Source organism: Ascochyta rabiei, chromosome 21 (genome assembly GCF_004011695.2).
Source record: "Ascochyta rabiei chromosome 21, complete sequence".
Classification (NCBI taxonomy): Eukaryota; Fungi; Ascomycota; class Dothideomycetes; order Pleosporales; family Didymellaceae; genus Ascochyta; species Ascochyta rabiei.
In genome coordinates, this window is record NC_082425.1 from 993,118 (window position 1) to 1,007,221 (window position 14,104).

The 14,104-nt window shown below is 49.0% G+C and overlaps 4 protein-coding genes across 4 annotated transcripts, besides 11 other annotated features; 3 read left to right on the forward strand and 1 right to left on the reverse strand.

Annotated features, from left to right (window-relative positions):
* Nucleotides 1–391: 391 nt before the first annotated feature.
* Nucleotides 392–449: a tandem repeat.
* Nucleotides 450–525: 76 nt separating this feature from the next.
* EKO05_0011181 (Cell wall synthesis protein kre9 precursor) lies at nt 526–1,543 on the forward strand (the record flags this gene model as incomplete). Its single annotated transcript, XM_038943713.2, has 3 exons — nt 526–851; nt 1,017–1,422; nt 1,481–1,543. 3 exons carry the CDS (start codon nt 526–528, stop codon nt 1,541–1,543), a joined length of 795 nt encoding a protein of 264 aa, XP_038793429.2.
* Nucleotides 875–983: a tandem repeat.
* Nucleotides 1,544–1,982: 439 nt separating the features above from the next.
* Nucleotides 1,983–3,484, forward strand: EKO05_0011182 (Xaa-Pro dipeptidase; the record flags this gene model as incomplete). The annotated part of the gene is made up of 3 exons (XM_038943724.2): nt 1,983–2,158; nt 2,212–3,335; nt 3,390–3,484. 3 exons carry the CDS (start codon nt 1,983–1,985, stop codon nt 3,482–3,484), a joined length of 1,395 nt encoding a protein of 464 aa, XP_038793430.2.
* Nucleotides 3,485–3,937: 453 nt separating this feature from the next.
* On the forward strand, nt 3,938–5,564 carry EKO05_0011183 (Mannan endo-1,4-beta-mannosidase; the record flags this gene model as incomplete). Its single annotated transcript, XM_038943718.1, has 4 exons — nt 3,938–4,070; nt 4,119–4,942; nt 5,005–5,123; nt 5,249–5,564. 4 exons carry the CDS (start codon nt 3,938–3,940, stop codon nt 5,562–5,564), a joined length of 1,392 nt encoding a protein of 463 aa, XP_038793431.1.
* Nucleotides 5,129–5,155: a tandem repeat.
* A 370-nt stretch (nt 5,565–5,934) lies between the features above and the next one.
* Nucleotides 5,935–5,970: a tandem repeat.
* A 333-nt stretch (nt 5,971–6,303) lies between these two features.
* EKO05_0011184 (uncharacterized protein) lies at nt 6,304–6,810 on the reverse strand (the record flags this gene model as incomplete). Its single annotated transcript, XM_038943799.2, has 1 exon — nt 6,304–6,810. One exon carries the CDS (start codon nt 6,808–6,810, stop codon nt 6,304–6,306), a length of 507 nt encoding a protein of 168 aa, XP_038793432.2.
* A 2,056-nt stretch (nt 6,811–8,866) lies between these two features.
* Nucleotides 8,867–8,910: a mobile genetic element.
* A 27-nt stretch (nt 8,911–8,937) lies between these two features.
* Nucleotides 8,938–10,804: a mobile genetic element.
* Nucleotides 10,740–10,812: a dispersed repeat.
* Nucleotides 10,813–10,976: 164 nt separating this feature from the next.
* Nucleotides 10,977–12,650: a mobile genetic element.
* Nucleotides 12,626–13,067: a mobile genetic element.
* Nucleotides 13,068–13,109: 42 nt separating this feature from the next.
* Nucleotides 13,110–13,652: a dispersed repeat.
* Nucleotides 13,190–14,104: part of a mobile genetic element that runs on past the window's edge.

Genomic DNA, 14,104 nt, shown 5'->3' on the forward strand with positions numbered 1-14,104 from the left:
CAATAGGTGCTTGTGAAGAAAGTGCCCACTGTGCCAACGGTAGAGGCTCTCGAGCTGGATCTGTGCAAAGCTTTGTCAGAACAGACATCTGCCTCCAGGCTGCAAGATGCTGTTCTTCCCATTTCGCGTTGCATGAAACACGCCGAAGCTGTCCTGTGCATCCACCCCCACCTACCTACCTCGGTAGTTAGTACCTACTACCTAGCACACGCGCGCGTCGTGCAGCAGGAATGCACATCCCTGCCGGAGCAGCGCTAGGCGATCGTCGCCGCAGTCGTGCCCCTGGCGGCAAGCCACCTTCTAGAATCCAAGCTCGACGTTCACGACCTCGACTGCCTGCACGACCATTCCCCCAACGCGCTGCTGATTCACGCTACGACACACCGCAAGCACGCCCACGAAGACGCCCACGCAGACGCCCACGGACACGCCCACGGACACGCCCACGCTTCCTCGCCCAAGTCGCTCTGCACTCGCTCACTCGCTCACCACACCACACGCGGCATCCACCCCACCGCCCTCGCCATGACGCGGTTCCTCCTGCCCTTCACCGCCCTCGCCACCCTCGCGCCTCTGGTGAGCGCGGGGATCAAATTCACAAGCCCACCGGCCGGCGCCAAGCTGACGGCGGGCACGGCGATCGAGATTGAATGGGAGGAGGGCGGCACGGGGCCCAGCATCAGCGACCTGACGACCTACCAGGTCATTCTGGTCGGTGGCGGACAGAAGCCCGAGCAGCAGCAGGTCGTCAAGGTCCTCACCACAGCCGGCAACTTTGCCCTCGGCGGCAACAAGGCTTCTGCCATGGTCGAGACGGGACTGCCTGGCGCGAGCACGCCAGCTAATGCCTAGTAGGTGATTTATTTGATGCGCGCACACACACACGCACACACACACATACATACACGTCGAACAAACACCACGCACACACACACACATACACTTCGAACAAACACCACGCACACACACACACACACATACACTTCGAACAAACACCACTAACTTCATGGAAACAGCTTCATCAAAATGGTCGCCGTGGGCAAGACGGGCGGTGAACTCACCACCTACTCCGACCGCTTCTCCTACTCTGGCATGACGGGCGCATGGGGAGACGCAGTGCTACAGGGACTCGACGACCTCGATGGCACCGACGGGCCTGCGACTGTAGACGGCACCACGGATGCTGCAGGTGATGGAGCAGGTGCAGATGGCGACTACGACGTCGCCTACACAATGCAGACCGGCCCTACCCGCTACGCGCCCATGCAGCCAATACCGCCCACCAAGGTCACCGCCACGGACACAAGCCCCTTGTACCCCACCAGCAGCGTCAAGATCGCCACCACCGCCCTGCCAATCCCGAGCATACAGACGACAATCACCCAGAGTCAGACCTTCTCCGTCAGCAGCGTCGAGAATACGGCAAGTCCCATCCACAACCGCCATGTTGGTAGCTGAATGTACACTGACTGTCCCCAAGGTCGCTGCTGCCCCCAACCCTACCGATGACATGCAGAAGTTCCTCAACAGGTGGAAGGACTAGATTGGCACCGAAGATCCCATCTGGCCGACGTGATGCTGTTTTCTGTGATCCCCCAACATGCACGTCAAATGGCGTTTCTGGCGAAATCTTTACGAATCTGATAGCGTTTAATACATCACGACATGGATTGTCGATCCCACTGCCCATGACGACTCATGCTGCAGCCGTTACTATGCATTGACCACGTCGGCTGCTTCGACCTGCCTCTTGGAGCTGGCCGAGGCTAACCGCCAATGCCACGAGCTGTCCCCCACCACCCCCACCTCTCGTTCCACATCCAAACAGCCACATGGGCAGCTGCAGGAAGCTCGCGCGCGCTCTCTGGCAACCGTTCTTACACTGCGGAAGAAGCTCCTCGCCTCGCTCCAATCCTTTCTACAGCCCAGAAAAGTTTGCCGACCGATTCTGCACGCCCCGTGGACTTGCATCTGTTGCCAGGATGGGCATCGCGGAAAACTACGATGACGTTCTGAAGGGCAAGTACCCGGCCAAGGTCCACGCGAGGAAGGTCGCAAAGTGGATTGTCGACAAGGGCGGCGACAAGAATGGAACCATCTACCTCGAGGCGCAGAAGCAGAAGTTGAACGAGGACAACGATGGAGAGGCCCCGTTCAGGTGCGGAATATCGCAAGCTCATGTTGGCATCAGGACACGCTAACAACGTCCAGACAACGACGCTACTTCTACTACCTCAGTGGATGCGAGCTGCCAGACTCGTACCTCACCTACGAGATTAGCACCGATAAGCTTACCCTTTTCATCCCTGGGGTTGAGCCTGATGAGGTCATCTGGTCCGGACTCCCCATGAGCCCTGAGGAGGCCAAGGCAAAGTATGATATCGACGACTGCAAGACCACAGCCGACGTCAACTCCCACCTGGCGAGCTCCACCGATACGTCGCAGTCGACCATCTACGCCATTCCAGAACAGATCTCAGACCACATCACCTTCCTCAACTTCAAGCACAAAGAGCTGAAAGAGCTCAAGCCTGCGATTGAATACTGCCGTGTCACCAAGACCGACTATGAAATCGCGCTCATCCGCAAGGCCAATGCCATTTCAACGGTGGCGCATGTCAACGTCATGAAGGCCGCTGCCAAGGCTCAAAACGAGTGCGAGCTCGAAGCTGTCTTCTTGAAGTCTTGCGTCGAGCGCAATGCAAAGAACCAGGCATACCACTCCATCGTGGCAGCTGGCGAGAATGGCGCAACGCTACACTACGTCAAGAACGCCGCGCCTATCAGCAAGCAAAACCTGTTGCTTTTGGATGCTGGATGCGAGGTGGACTGCTACGCATCTGACATCACCCGCACCTTTCCCATCAAGGGTCACTTCAACGAGGAGAGTCGTGCAATCTACGACGTTGTTCTCGACATGCAGAAGCAGTGCATCGACGCGCTCAAGGCTGGCGCCGTCTGGGATTCTATCCACGAGCTCGCCCACAAAATCGCTATTGCCGGTCTTCTCAAGCTGGGCATCCTCAAAGGCGATGCAGATGACATCTTCCGCGCGCGGATCAGCGTCGCTTTCTTCCCCCACGGCCTGGGCCACTACCTTGGTATGGACACACACGACACCGGTGGCAATGCCAACTACGCAGACAAGGACAGCATGTTCCGCTACCTGAGGGTGAGGGGAACGCTGCCTGCAAGGAGCGTGATTACCGTTGAGCCGGGCATCTACTTCTGCAAGTTCATCATCGAGCCATACCTGCAGAACGAGGAGCAGAATAAGTACATCGACGAAAAGGTACTCGAGAAGTACTGGAGTGTCGGTGGTGTGAGGATTGAAGGTGAGTCCCTGAAGCACTTGTAAGACCGGACACGGCGAGGCTAACAGAATGCAGACAACCTACTCGTTACTGAGAACGGCAGCGAGAACTTGACCCCTACACCAAAAGAGGTTGATGACATCGCCCAGCTCATCAAGGCTGGTCAATAGGTCACAGCTACACACGCGCTCACACTAAGTGGCAATGACAGAAGTAATATAGCAAAAAAGATCTTCCACCATTCTCCATGTTCACACCTTCAATTTCAACGTATGGCGCTCTTGTGGATACTTTCGTTTTCGCCAAGCAACAATCAGCGGCTTCCCACCCCTGCTCCCGCCGTCCCTTCAATTTATATATATTGAGTCAGGTCACATTGAACTTCTAGATATTGTTTTGCCTCTACCAAGGCGTTTCAGAAATCTCCGAATGGTGTGTAATCGTGTGCGAACTATCGTACCCCGGATTTGGGACCCGCCTTCCACTCTAGCCACAAGCCCTTCATCTGTTTTGGAGCGGAGTCTCAAGCCCGTAACGGATTGAGCGTTATGGCTCGTGAGCTATAAGCTGTTGATGGTAACCCAGAGCGAGTTGACTAGTACTACACTCGAAACATCGCCAGAATGTATATCACGAGATTAGCAGGTCTCGCAGGCCTTCTGGTCAGCCTAGCAAGCGCTCAAACAACAACACTGCAAGCCGAGTCAGCAACACTATCTGGTGTCACCGTCGCCACTGCAGTCGCCGGATACTCTGGTGTGCCTCGCGAAGGAGCTTGGTTGTATGCCTTCTAACAGACTACAGGTACTGGGTACGTCGAAGGTTTCGACGAAGGAACAGACAAAATAACCTTCACTGTCCCTGCCACAACCTCGCAGCTCTACGATCTCAAGCTTGTGTACAACGGCCCTTACGGCGACAAGTACACCTACGTAGTGCTCAACAGTGCTGGCGGGTCCCAAGTCTCCCTTCCTGCCACCACAACATGGACGACCGTCTCAGCAGGTCAGGTCCTACTCGATGCTGGTTCCAACACCATTGAGATCCAGAACAACTGGGGCTGGTACCTCATCGACTCCATCATCCTGTCTCCCAGCCCCAAGCGCGGCGCGCACAAGGTCACCACAACGCCCGTGTCACCAAACGCCAACGCAGACGCAAAGGCGCTGTTGAAGTACCTCGGAAGCATCTACGGCAAGAACATCCTCTCCGGCCAACAAGACCAAGCGTCTCTCGACTGGGTGACCACCAACGTCGGCAAGACCCCCGCCATCCTCGGACTCGACCTGATGGACTACACGGAGAGCCGCATCAGCCATGGCGCCAGCTCAACCGACGTGGACAAAGCCATCGCCTTTAACAAAAAAGGAGGCATCATCACTTTCGTCTGGCACTGGGGCGCCCCTACAGGTCTGTACGACAACGCGACACAGCCCTGGTACAGCGGCTTCTACACCGCAGCGACCGACTTCAACATCGAGACTGCGCTGAAGGATACTACGAATGCGAATTACACGCTCCTCATCAAGGACATCGACAGCATCGCCGTGCAGCTGAAGAAGCTGCAGGACAACGGCGTACCTGTGCTTTTCAGGCCGCTGCACGAGGCCGAGGGCAAGTGGTTCTGGGTACGTATTTCACCCCGTTTTGCGAATGGTTGTGCGAGAACTGCCTGCTAACACGGGGAAAGTGGGGCGCCCAGGGCCCCGAGCCAGCGAAGAAACTGTATAAAATCGTCTTCGATCGATTGACGCGCGTGCACAAGCTGCAGAATCTGGTTTGGGTGTGGAATTCGGTCGCCAAGGACTGGTGAGTCTCTCTCTCTCTCTCTCTCTCTCTCTTTCCGCTCTCGCCACAGCAACTACCCGGCGCCAAACCGCCCCAGAACAGCATGCATCAAGATGGCATGCCACGGAACCATTAACATCCCCCAGGTACCCCGGCAACTCGTACGTCGACATCGTCAGCGCCGACACCTACACCCAAAACGACCATGGCCCGATATCCGCAACCTACAACGCGCTGCTCTCCCTCACCGGCGACACGAAGCTCATCGCCGCGGCTGAAATCGGCAGCGTCATGGAGCCTGCGCAGCTGAAAGCGTACCAGGCTGATTGGGTCTACTTCTGCATCTGGAGCGGGGATTATATCAGCGCCGGGGTGTGGAATTCGTTGGATTTGCTCAAGAGGGTTTATGCGGATGTGTATGTGCTTACGCTGGATGAGATTCAGGGGTGGCGGAAGAAGTAGGGGAAGAGGATGGTGATAGTAGGAAGGAGGGGGGGCACGAACTGAGGTGTGGATCTGTATGTGTTTCCCCCTCCCCAAAACAAAAATCTTAGTAGTGGCGGCCTTCCTGTATGGGAGATGGAAGCTCCACGCTCGCTCGCCTTCTCTTTCCCTCCTGTCTGACTCTCGACTTGGAGCGAGCGGTGCGGGCACGGCGTGTCGAAGCATCGCGTGGCGCTGTGCTCGGACTCGCAACCACCATCACGCTCACGATCCCTTGCACATCCAAATTCATCCCTGATCTCTCGCTGCTTCCATTCATCACTTCCCCCTCCCGCTTTCAACCCCTTTTTGTGACACCTCCGTGATGCCTTTCTGCTTTGCAGGGCAAGGTGGGCTGGGTCGGGGGTTGGGTGGTTGGGTGGGTCTTGGTATAAGCGTATAGCATACGTATTTCAGAGCTCAATTCATTCTTTTACAACAGAGTCAAGGAAAACATTCTATCCCAGTTCCACCAGTCTACCCGCGAGATGACAGCACAGCGAACATAACCGAGAGCGGTAATAATGGAGCAGAACTTTGAAAGCAGGCCAGAGGCATACAGAACTGCTTCTTCGCAAGGTTGTCTACCAGGGCTTTGTCCACGCTATCGCCTTCTCCGCCCTCCACTCCTTCTGCACTTTCCCCAGGAAGCGACAGGTCCTGATCTTGACGTCTTCCCCGTTGAGATGCATGGCGCCGAACAGATCCGCAAGGTTGTTCATCCGCGAGGTTGGCGTCCCCGGACGCAGGCCGGGCGGGGACTTGGGCTGGCCTGCGCACTACTTGGATTTGGTGTCGAGAAGGGCCAGGTAGGTGTCCGCGTCGTTGTGCGTGCGCTTGTGCGCGAAGCCAAACCGCTCGTTCGCGCACTCGGTCCTGAATCTGCCCAGGGCTTGTTTGATCCAGGGTGCGAGTGTCTTGTCGCCTTTTGTGGGCCTGCGCGGATTCCTGGGCAGCTCGTCGTCAATGGCGGCTTAGCATCTTGCCCATTTCTTCTTGCTGCTTCTGGAAGATGTCGATGACGGTCTTCGATCTCATGTACTTGCGGGCGCCCATCAGGGCTTTGGGTTTCGGCAGTGCGAGCTTGGCCCGGTCGACGAGGTCGGGTGCGACCTTTTCGACTTTCTGTCCCTTGGCCACCGTTTTCTCGCCGGTGATGTGCTCGCGCATCTTTTCTGCTGTGAAGGGTTCCCGCTCCATCCTTGGTTCCCTTGTAGGTGCACATCTGTGGGAATGTCAGATTTGCGTAGTCTACACCGGGAGACTCATACTTGCGTTGCTCTTCGCTGGAGTGTTCATCGTTGCCTGCAGCTACACAAACTCCTCTTCACGGTTCCCTACACCAGGGTATGCCTGTGCCATATGGTCGAGCGGCTTCATAGTCTTGCCGTCAATGGTAAGGTCTTGAGGATAGCTGCCTTTCCACTGTTCCACGAAATACTGACACAAGTTCAGCTCTCCTGCTTTGCTTGGGTCTGGGTTCTTGAACTTGTTCGAAGCCGCTACCGATTTGCGGTCCATCCATTCGAAGAACTTGGCCACGGTCTGCCATTCTAGCATGTGCTCAACATGATACATCTCCACGCTGCCCAAGACTGCAGTCTCGGCCTCCTATATTTGATCGTCTCGCAGTTGTTGTTTGGACCGTCAATCGAAAAGAGCGGAGCTTCGGCGGGCTTTCTATTCCCGACGAGGTCAGCATTAGTCGGTGAAGCGAAAGAGCACAAGACCGCTGGCTAGCTCCCACGGAAGAATACGTACCATCGACGCTGCATCCGGGCAATTTAGCGCATCAAACATGATTCCGCGCGCAGATCCTTTTTTGGCCCTTCCCGGGTGGTTGATGGCTGTATCGCCCGCACCAGGCCCATCCCACTCATCATCACCACTGGGAGCCCTCTTTGCGAGCTCTTCCCTACTCTTGATATCCACTCTGCTGCCGACGAACTGCCCACGACCTCTTTGATATCATCTGAGCGCTTCCCCTTTCGAGTCGGCGTCTGTATATGCAGAGCCAATTGCCTGCAGTTCTTTGTAGGCCCGATCTTGAATGGTTTTGCTGGTACTGGGGTTGGCGATGGTTTGGATGGGGTTGGTGACGGCTTGACAGGAGCCGGCTTGACAGGAGCTGGCTTGACAGGAGCTGGGTTTGCAGGCTTTGCAGGCTCTGCAGGGACCGGAGCACGCGCGTGATTGGAACGATGGTCGTCCGGACTGCTTGAATACACAAGATAAGTGGTACCCTCCTCCGCGTGAGATTCGCCACCAAATACGTTTCCTGCTTCGATACATTGTGAAATTATAGCAGCAAATGCTGATTGGCATTCTTTCGCGTCTTGCACCACTTTGCCACGATGTAACTCGAAAACAAGACCGTCTGAATGCTCACTGACGGCACCAAATTTTTCTGGTGGGGTTTGGTAGAGAGCGAAAACTATATTCAAAGACGATCCTGGAGCCCAGGGAGTGAAGTGGCCGATGTTGCGGACAAAGAAGACTCGATATTGCAAGTGACATCTCTATTGACGGTGATGGCCGCAACGGTTACAAGAAGAGACAAACCAGCTGTGCGCATGATGGAAGCATTAAAGATGGAATTTTGGTAAGAAAACGATATCAGGTGATTTGAAAATGAATGTGTGGGATAATGGACAACGAACGAGTGAGTGGAGAGGAGTGAACGAATGTGCTGTTCTTTTTGGGATGGAAGAATCGGATATTTAATCACACTTCAATGCTCTGCGAACGATGAATCCGGCCAGGCATCCAACGGATCTCTGATTGTTTCGGCCTCTCGGGTTGGCTCGATACGCGTCAAAGCTCTCCGGCTATTATCTGCTGACGCTGTACATATATCTCTCCGGACCCTGAGACATGTTGTCAAGAGTCTATTCGAACGTGCCGGAGGAGTGGGTACCAAGTCATTGCCCCCATAATGCACGCTCGTAAGACAACCTCAATGCCACGGGGAGCAACGCAGCCTGCTCTCACACGAACAATTGTGCTCATGCAACGCCGTAAAGCACGAACGGCTCCATGAAGTAGAATATGATGGCTGAAGAGTGACATGGGACGAGCCTAGCAGTCTTGTTGATGCAGATTGTAAGATGTAGAAGTCCGATAATCTTGGCTGCTTGCTTGGAATTGCTAGTAGCTGGTTCGTTAGCCTCGGGCGATAGTCTTCGCTCCTACCTGTATAAGTGTAATATGCCATCGGAAGCCGCCACTACGGATGACTGTAGAGCTACACAGGATATGAAACAAGGCCCGCAATGTGGAGGTACCATATCCATGCGCGCGACGCCCAGATTCGGGTGACGCCCCAGTTTTACTAGTAAAAATCAACATAAAGTAACGTACTCCACGGGTGAGCGGATCAAACGGGTGAGCGGATCACTCTGCCAAGACCACACCAAATTTCTACCCTATTATAGCTTGCATTAGCCCACTTTAGCCTTGTATACAGTAGTACAGTATATAATATTATTTAGAAACATCTTCTATAGCCTTCTTATATGTATGTAAGTTATGTCTAACATTATAGCACTTTGTACAGCGTCTTTAGGTTACTTCCCCTCCTTTAGCGCACACTCGCTTCTTTGCCTTCTTACTATTACCACGCGCCCTAAACTTAGTTAGAGTAGTTAATTAAAGGCCTTCCTTAGCTGTTAGGACTCCCTCCTGCTGTAATTACTTTCTTTTATGCAATTTACGTTGCATGGCAGCCTTATTTGCTGCTTAAAGCCTAGTAATCTCCCTTTAAGCTAACACTAGCTTATGCGCTACTATAGCTGCGCCTTTAGCAAGCTTTTTAAAGGCCTTAACTATTAAAGTTAGTAAGCTGCTTGCATGCCTTTAAATCCTCTCTTAAACTAGTGTTAATTGCGACCCTAATTGTAGGGTAGTGCTTGGGGTTTAGGACTGCCAGGGCTCATCTTTTACAGTAGGTAGCGGTAGGGTACATAGGCGGACATCAAGACCCATTATAACCCGTTCTGGGTTAAGGGGGACTATTCTAGCGCCTTAGAAGCCTCCTTAGATATTGCTAGAAGTAAATGTCTCCTTATAGGCGTCTATAAAGCAGAGTAGAAACTTAGTTTTAGTAATATAAGTAATATAGTTGTGTATAAGATTCTTAGCTTAGCGCCTATATACCTTCTTTAGAGGGGCAAAATAACCTATATCTAGTAGTTGTAAGAGGTAAAATAAGTATAGAGGCATATACAGTGTAACAATCTTTACTTCCTTACAGTATTATTAGAAGTTAAGGGAGTTGTGGCTCTTATGGCTGTAAATAAGGAGCAGCTAGTATACTTCTTAGGTGCGCGTCTTTGTATAGGCATTAAAGTGCTTTAACCAGTCTAGACTAAGCTTGCTAGTAGTCTATCTGTTCTTAGAGACTCTAATAACCCAGTTATAGGGCAGATTGTCCTCTTTATACTAGGCAGAGAGGTAGTTGCAGCCTTTAAAGATAATAAAGGGTAGAATAGCCTACCCTGTGCTATTAATGCCCTGTATAACTGTTATCCACTCTTAATTACCCTGCTGCACTGCCTTTAGCTGTCCTTAACGCTCTAAGCCTGTAACAACTGCTCCTGTTAATATCTAGCCTATTATAAAGCCTGTCTTATTAAAGTTGTACGTGTTATTGTCCTAGATACTATACTTAGCTTTAACATTTGCTACAAGCCTAAACTAGCCCCTAATAATCTCTAGATCCTTACAGAGGGCTCTCTTGTAGTTATACTTGCAATTAAACCTTACTTTAAGGTTAGGGCAGCGCTTAACAAACGTGTTAGGCCAGTTTATGCCAACATAGCCTATATTATGCTTAGCACGCAAAGAATTAGCTATATTAGCTACAGCAGCCAGCTAAGGGGCAAATCCTTGTGCATCTAGCTTAAGGATATACTTAGCAATCACGTCCTCCTTAGTCTGGTCTATAATCTGTTAAACTGGCGTATAATTAGCTTGTGCAGGTTGTTCTGTGTATTAAGCGTGTAGTGTGCTGTAAGGCGTGTTATATATAGCTGCAGCGTGTTATAGGGTAAGTATTGCGTCTTATTTAATTGCCTAGAGCGCAAGCTGTATTGCAGCTTCTCTTAAGGGCGTAGATTAATATTGTTGTTAAGGCATTGCGTGGTAAGGTAGAGGTTTGGTGTGGTCTTGGCAGAGTGATCCGCTCACCCGTTTGATCCGCTCACCTGTGGAGTACGTTAGTATTTTTAAACAGAAAAAGGTTATATTGTATTGAATTTTTTAAAAATTCTAAGCATTCTCAAGATACAGCTTTTTGAAAAATCTCACTACGCTAAGAGATTGTAAAAGAAAATCTATTATAGACTTATAGAGCTAGCTATACTCTCTATCTTTAGTACTAGATATCTTTAATAACGTACTCCACAGTCGAGCGGATCACACAATCGAGCAGATCACTCTGCCAAGACCACACTAAACCTCCACCCTACTACGCAATGCCTTAACAACAACACTAATCTACGCCCTTAAGAGAAGCTGTAATATAGCTTACGCTTTAGGCTATCTAATAAGACGTAACACTTACACTATAACGCGCTGTAGCTATATATAACGCACCTTACAGCACACTACACACTTAATATACAGGACAACCTACATAAGCTAATTATACCCTAAATTAACAGAATATAGATTAGACTAAGGAGAACGTAATTACTAAGTATATCCTTAAGCTAGACGCATAAGGATTTACCCCTTAGCTAGCTGCTATAGCTAATATAGCTAAATCTTTGTATACTAAGTGTAATATAGGCTATATTAGTATAAACTAGCCTAATATATTTATTAAGTGCTGCCCTAACCTTAAAGTAAAGTTTAATTGTAAGTACAACTATAAGAGAGCCCTCTATAAGGATCTAGAGATTATTAGGGGCTAGTTTAGGCTTATAGCAAATGTTAAAGCTAAGTATAGTATCTAAGATAATAACATATACAACTTTAATAAGACAGGCTTTATAATAGGCTAGATATTAATAGGAGCAGTTATTATAGGCTTAGAGCGTTAAGGACAACTAAAGGTAGTGTAGTAGGGTAACTAGGAGTAGACAATAGTTATATAGGGCATTAACAGCACAGGATAGGCTATTCTACCCTTTATTATCTTTAAAGGCTGTAACTACCTCTCTACCTAGTACAAAGAGCCTAATCTGCCCTACAACTAGGTTATTAGAGTCTCTAAGAACAGATAGACTACTAATAAGCTTAGTCTAGACTAGTTAAAGCACTTTAATGCCTATACAAAGACGCGCACCTAAGGAGTATACTAGCTGCTCCTTATTAATAGCTATAAGAGCTATAACTCCCTTAACTTCTAACAATACTATAAGGAAGTAAACATTATTATACTATATATGCCTCTACACTTATTACACCTCTTACAGCTACTAGATATAGGCTATTTTACCCCTTTAAAGAAGGTATATAGGCGCTAAACTAAAAATCTTATATATAACTATATTACTTATATTACTAAAACTAAGTTCCTACTATACTTTATAGGTGCCTATAAGGAGACATTTACTTCTAGCAATATCTAAGAAGGCTTCTAAGGCGCTAGAATAGTCCCCTTTAACCTAGAACAGGTTATAATAGGTCTTAATATCTGCCTACATACCCTACTGCTACCTACTATAGAAGATAAGCCCTAGCAGTCCTAAACCCTAAGCACTACCCTGTAATTAGGGTTGTAATTAACGCTAGTTTAAGAGAGGATTTAAAGGCATATAAGCAGCTTACTAACTTTAATAGTTAAGGCCTTTAAAAAGCTTACTAAAGGCGCAGCTATAGTAGCGTATAAGCTAGTGTTAGCTTAAAGGGAGATTACTAGGCTTTAAGCAGTAAATAAGGCTGCTATATAACGTAAATTGTATAAAAGAAAGTAGTTATAGCAGAAGAAAGTCTTAACAGCTAAGGAAGGCCTTTAATTAACTACTCTAACTAAGTTTAGGGCGCGTAGTAATAGTAAGAAGGCAAAGAAGTAAGTGCGTGCTAAAGGAGGTAAGTGTAAGGGCGCTGTAGGCAGGCAATGGAGCAGAGCGAGATAGGACAAATAATAGGGTAATATTTAAGAGATAAGACAAATCCTTAATAGATAAGTCTTAAGGTTTGTGAATATTATATACGTGTGTGGCTAGTAGGTCCCTAGGCTTAGCCTAGGACCTAGCTAAGGTATCTCCTAGTGTAGGGAGAATACTTGTAACAATAGCCCCCACCTCTTTAAAGGTTTGTCCTAAACTATAGAGAGGTCTCTAGCAATATTATTAAGCTCTAGAAAAACCTCCTGTAGAGGGAAAAACTTAGTAGGAGAAATATAGCGCTAGTAGGAGTCTATTAGTTAGCGTCTATAGGGATAGGAAGCTGTTTAGCACGTAATAGACGCTAGCAATCCTATCCTCCTAACATTTGCTTAGTAAGCGACTAGGGCAGTAGTGCTGCGCAGCTAGGTAGACAAGTCTTATTTATAAGAGACTAGCTAAGGCTAAGTCTTCCCTTATACCTTTATTAGCTGCTAGTTAGTAAGCTATTACTTCTGCTAGACGTTACTATAAATAACGCCTTAGTAGTTATTAGCTCTAAAACCTATATAGCTAAGGCTATAGGAAGCGTAATAATTATACACTAAATAGGTAATATATAAGAGGTATTATTTACTCCCTATATAGCGTACGTAGCGCCTAGTACTAGGCTAAGGATTACCCTAGGCGTGCCTGCTGTTTGCTCTCTGTAATCTCCTAAGTAATTAGGTGCCTTAATCCTAAGGCTGAGGCCCCTAGAGGCGTAAGTGGTTAGACGTTGTCTCTGCCTTATAGGCTAGAGCAGTAAGTCCCTAACTAGTAACGTCTGCAAAAGGATTGCCAGCAGCTCCTGCAGCCCTGTTCCTGCGCGAACTAGCCTAGGATTTGCTTATTTACAGGGGATCTTATCTGCATGCTAGTAGTGACAGTAAGCTGATAGCCTTGCTATGCCTAGTGCCTTGCCTAGACCCTTACGCAGTATAGTCTAGGCTCTAGCGTTTATTTATAATATAAACCTTAGGTAAGATTACTAGTTACCCTTCTAGTAGTTAATAGACCTATGCCTAGATATTTATAATAAGAATTATCTTCCTGTATAGTAGATTGTAACAGGTAAGAGAGTAGTAAGAGGTTAGGTTATTACTAGAGAGCTGCTAGGTAGAGGGAATTTAGCGTATATAAGGACTATATCTGCTTACTTATAGTGCCTTATTATCTCTACACCTTAATCTATATCTACCTTCTAGCCCTTACCCTCTATACTATAATGCCCCTTCTAACATATATCTCCTATAAGGCTCTGCCTAACTATGTCTACTAGCTACCTAAGAGCATACAGCCCTAGCTGTTGCTTTTATAGTACTAGTGCTGTACCAGCATTATGTACTTAACTACCTTATCTAAGAGTAACCCTAATAGCACTATCTTGTCCTTTATCTGTGTCTTTTGTTAGCCTAGTAGGTATAG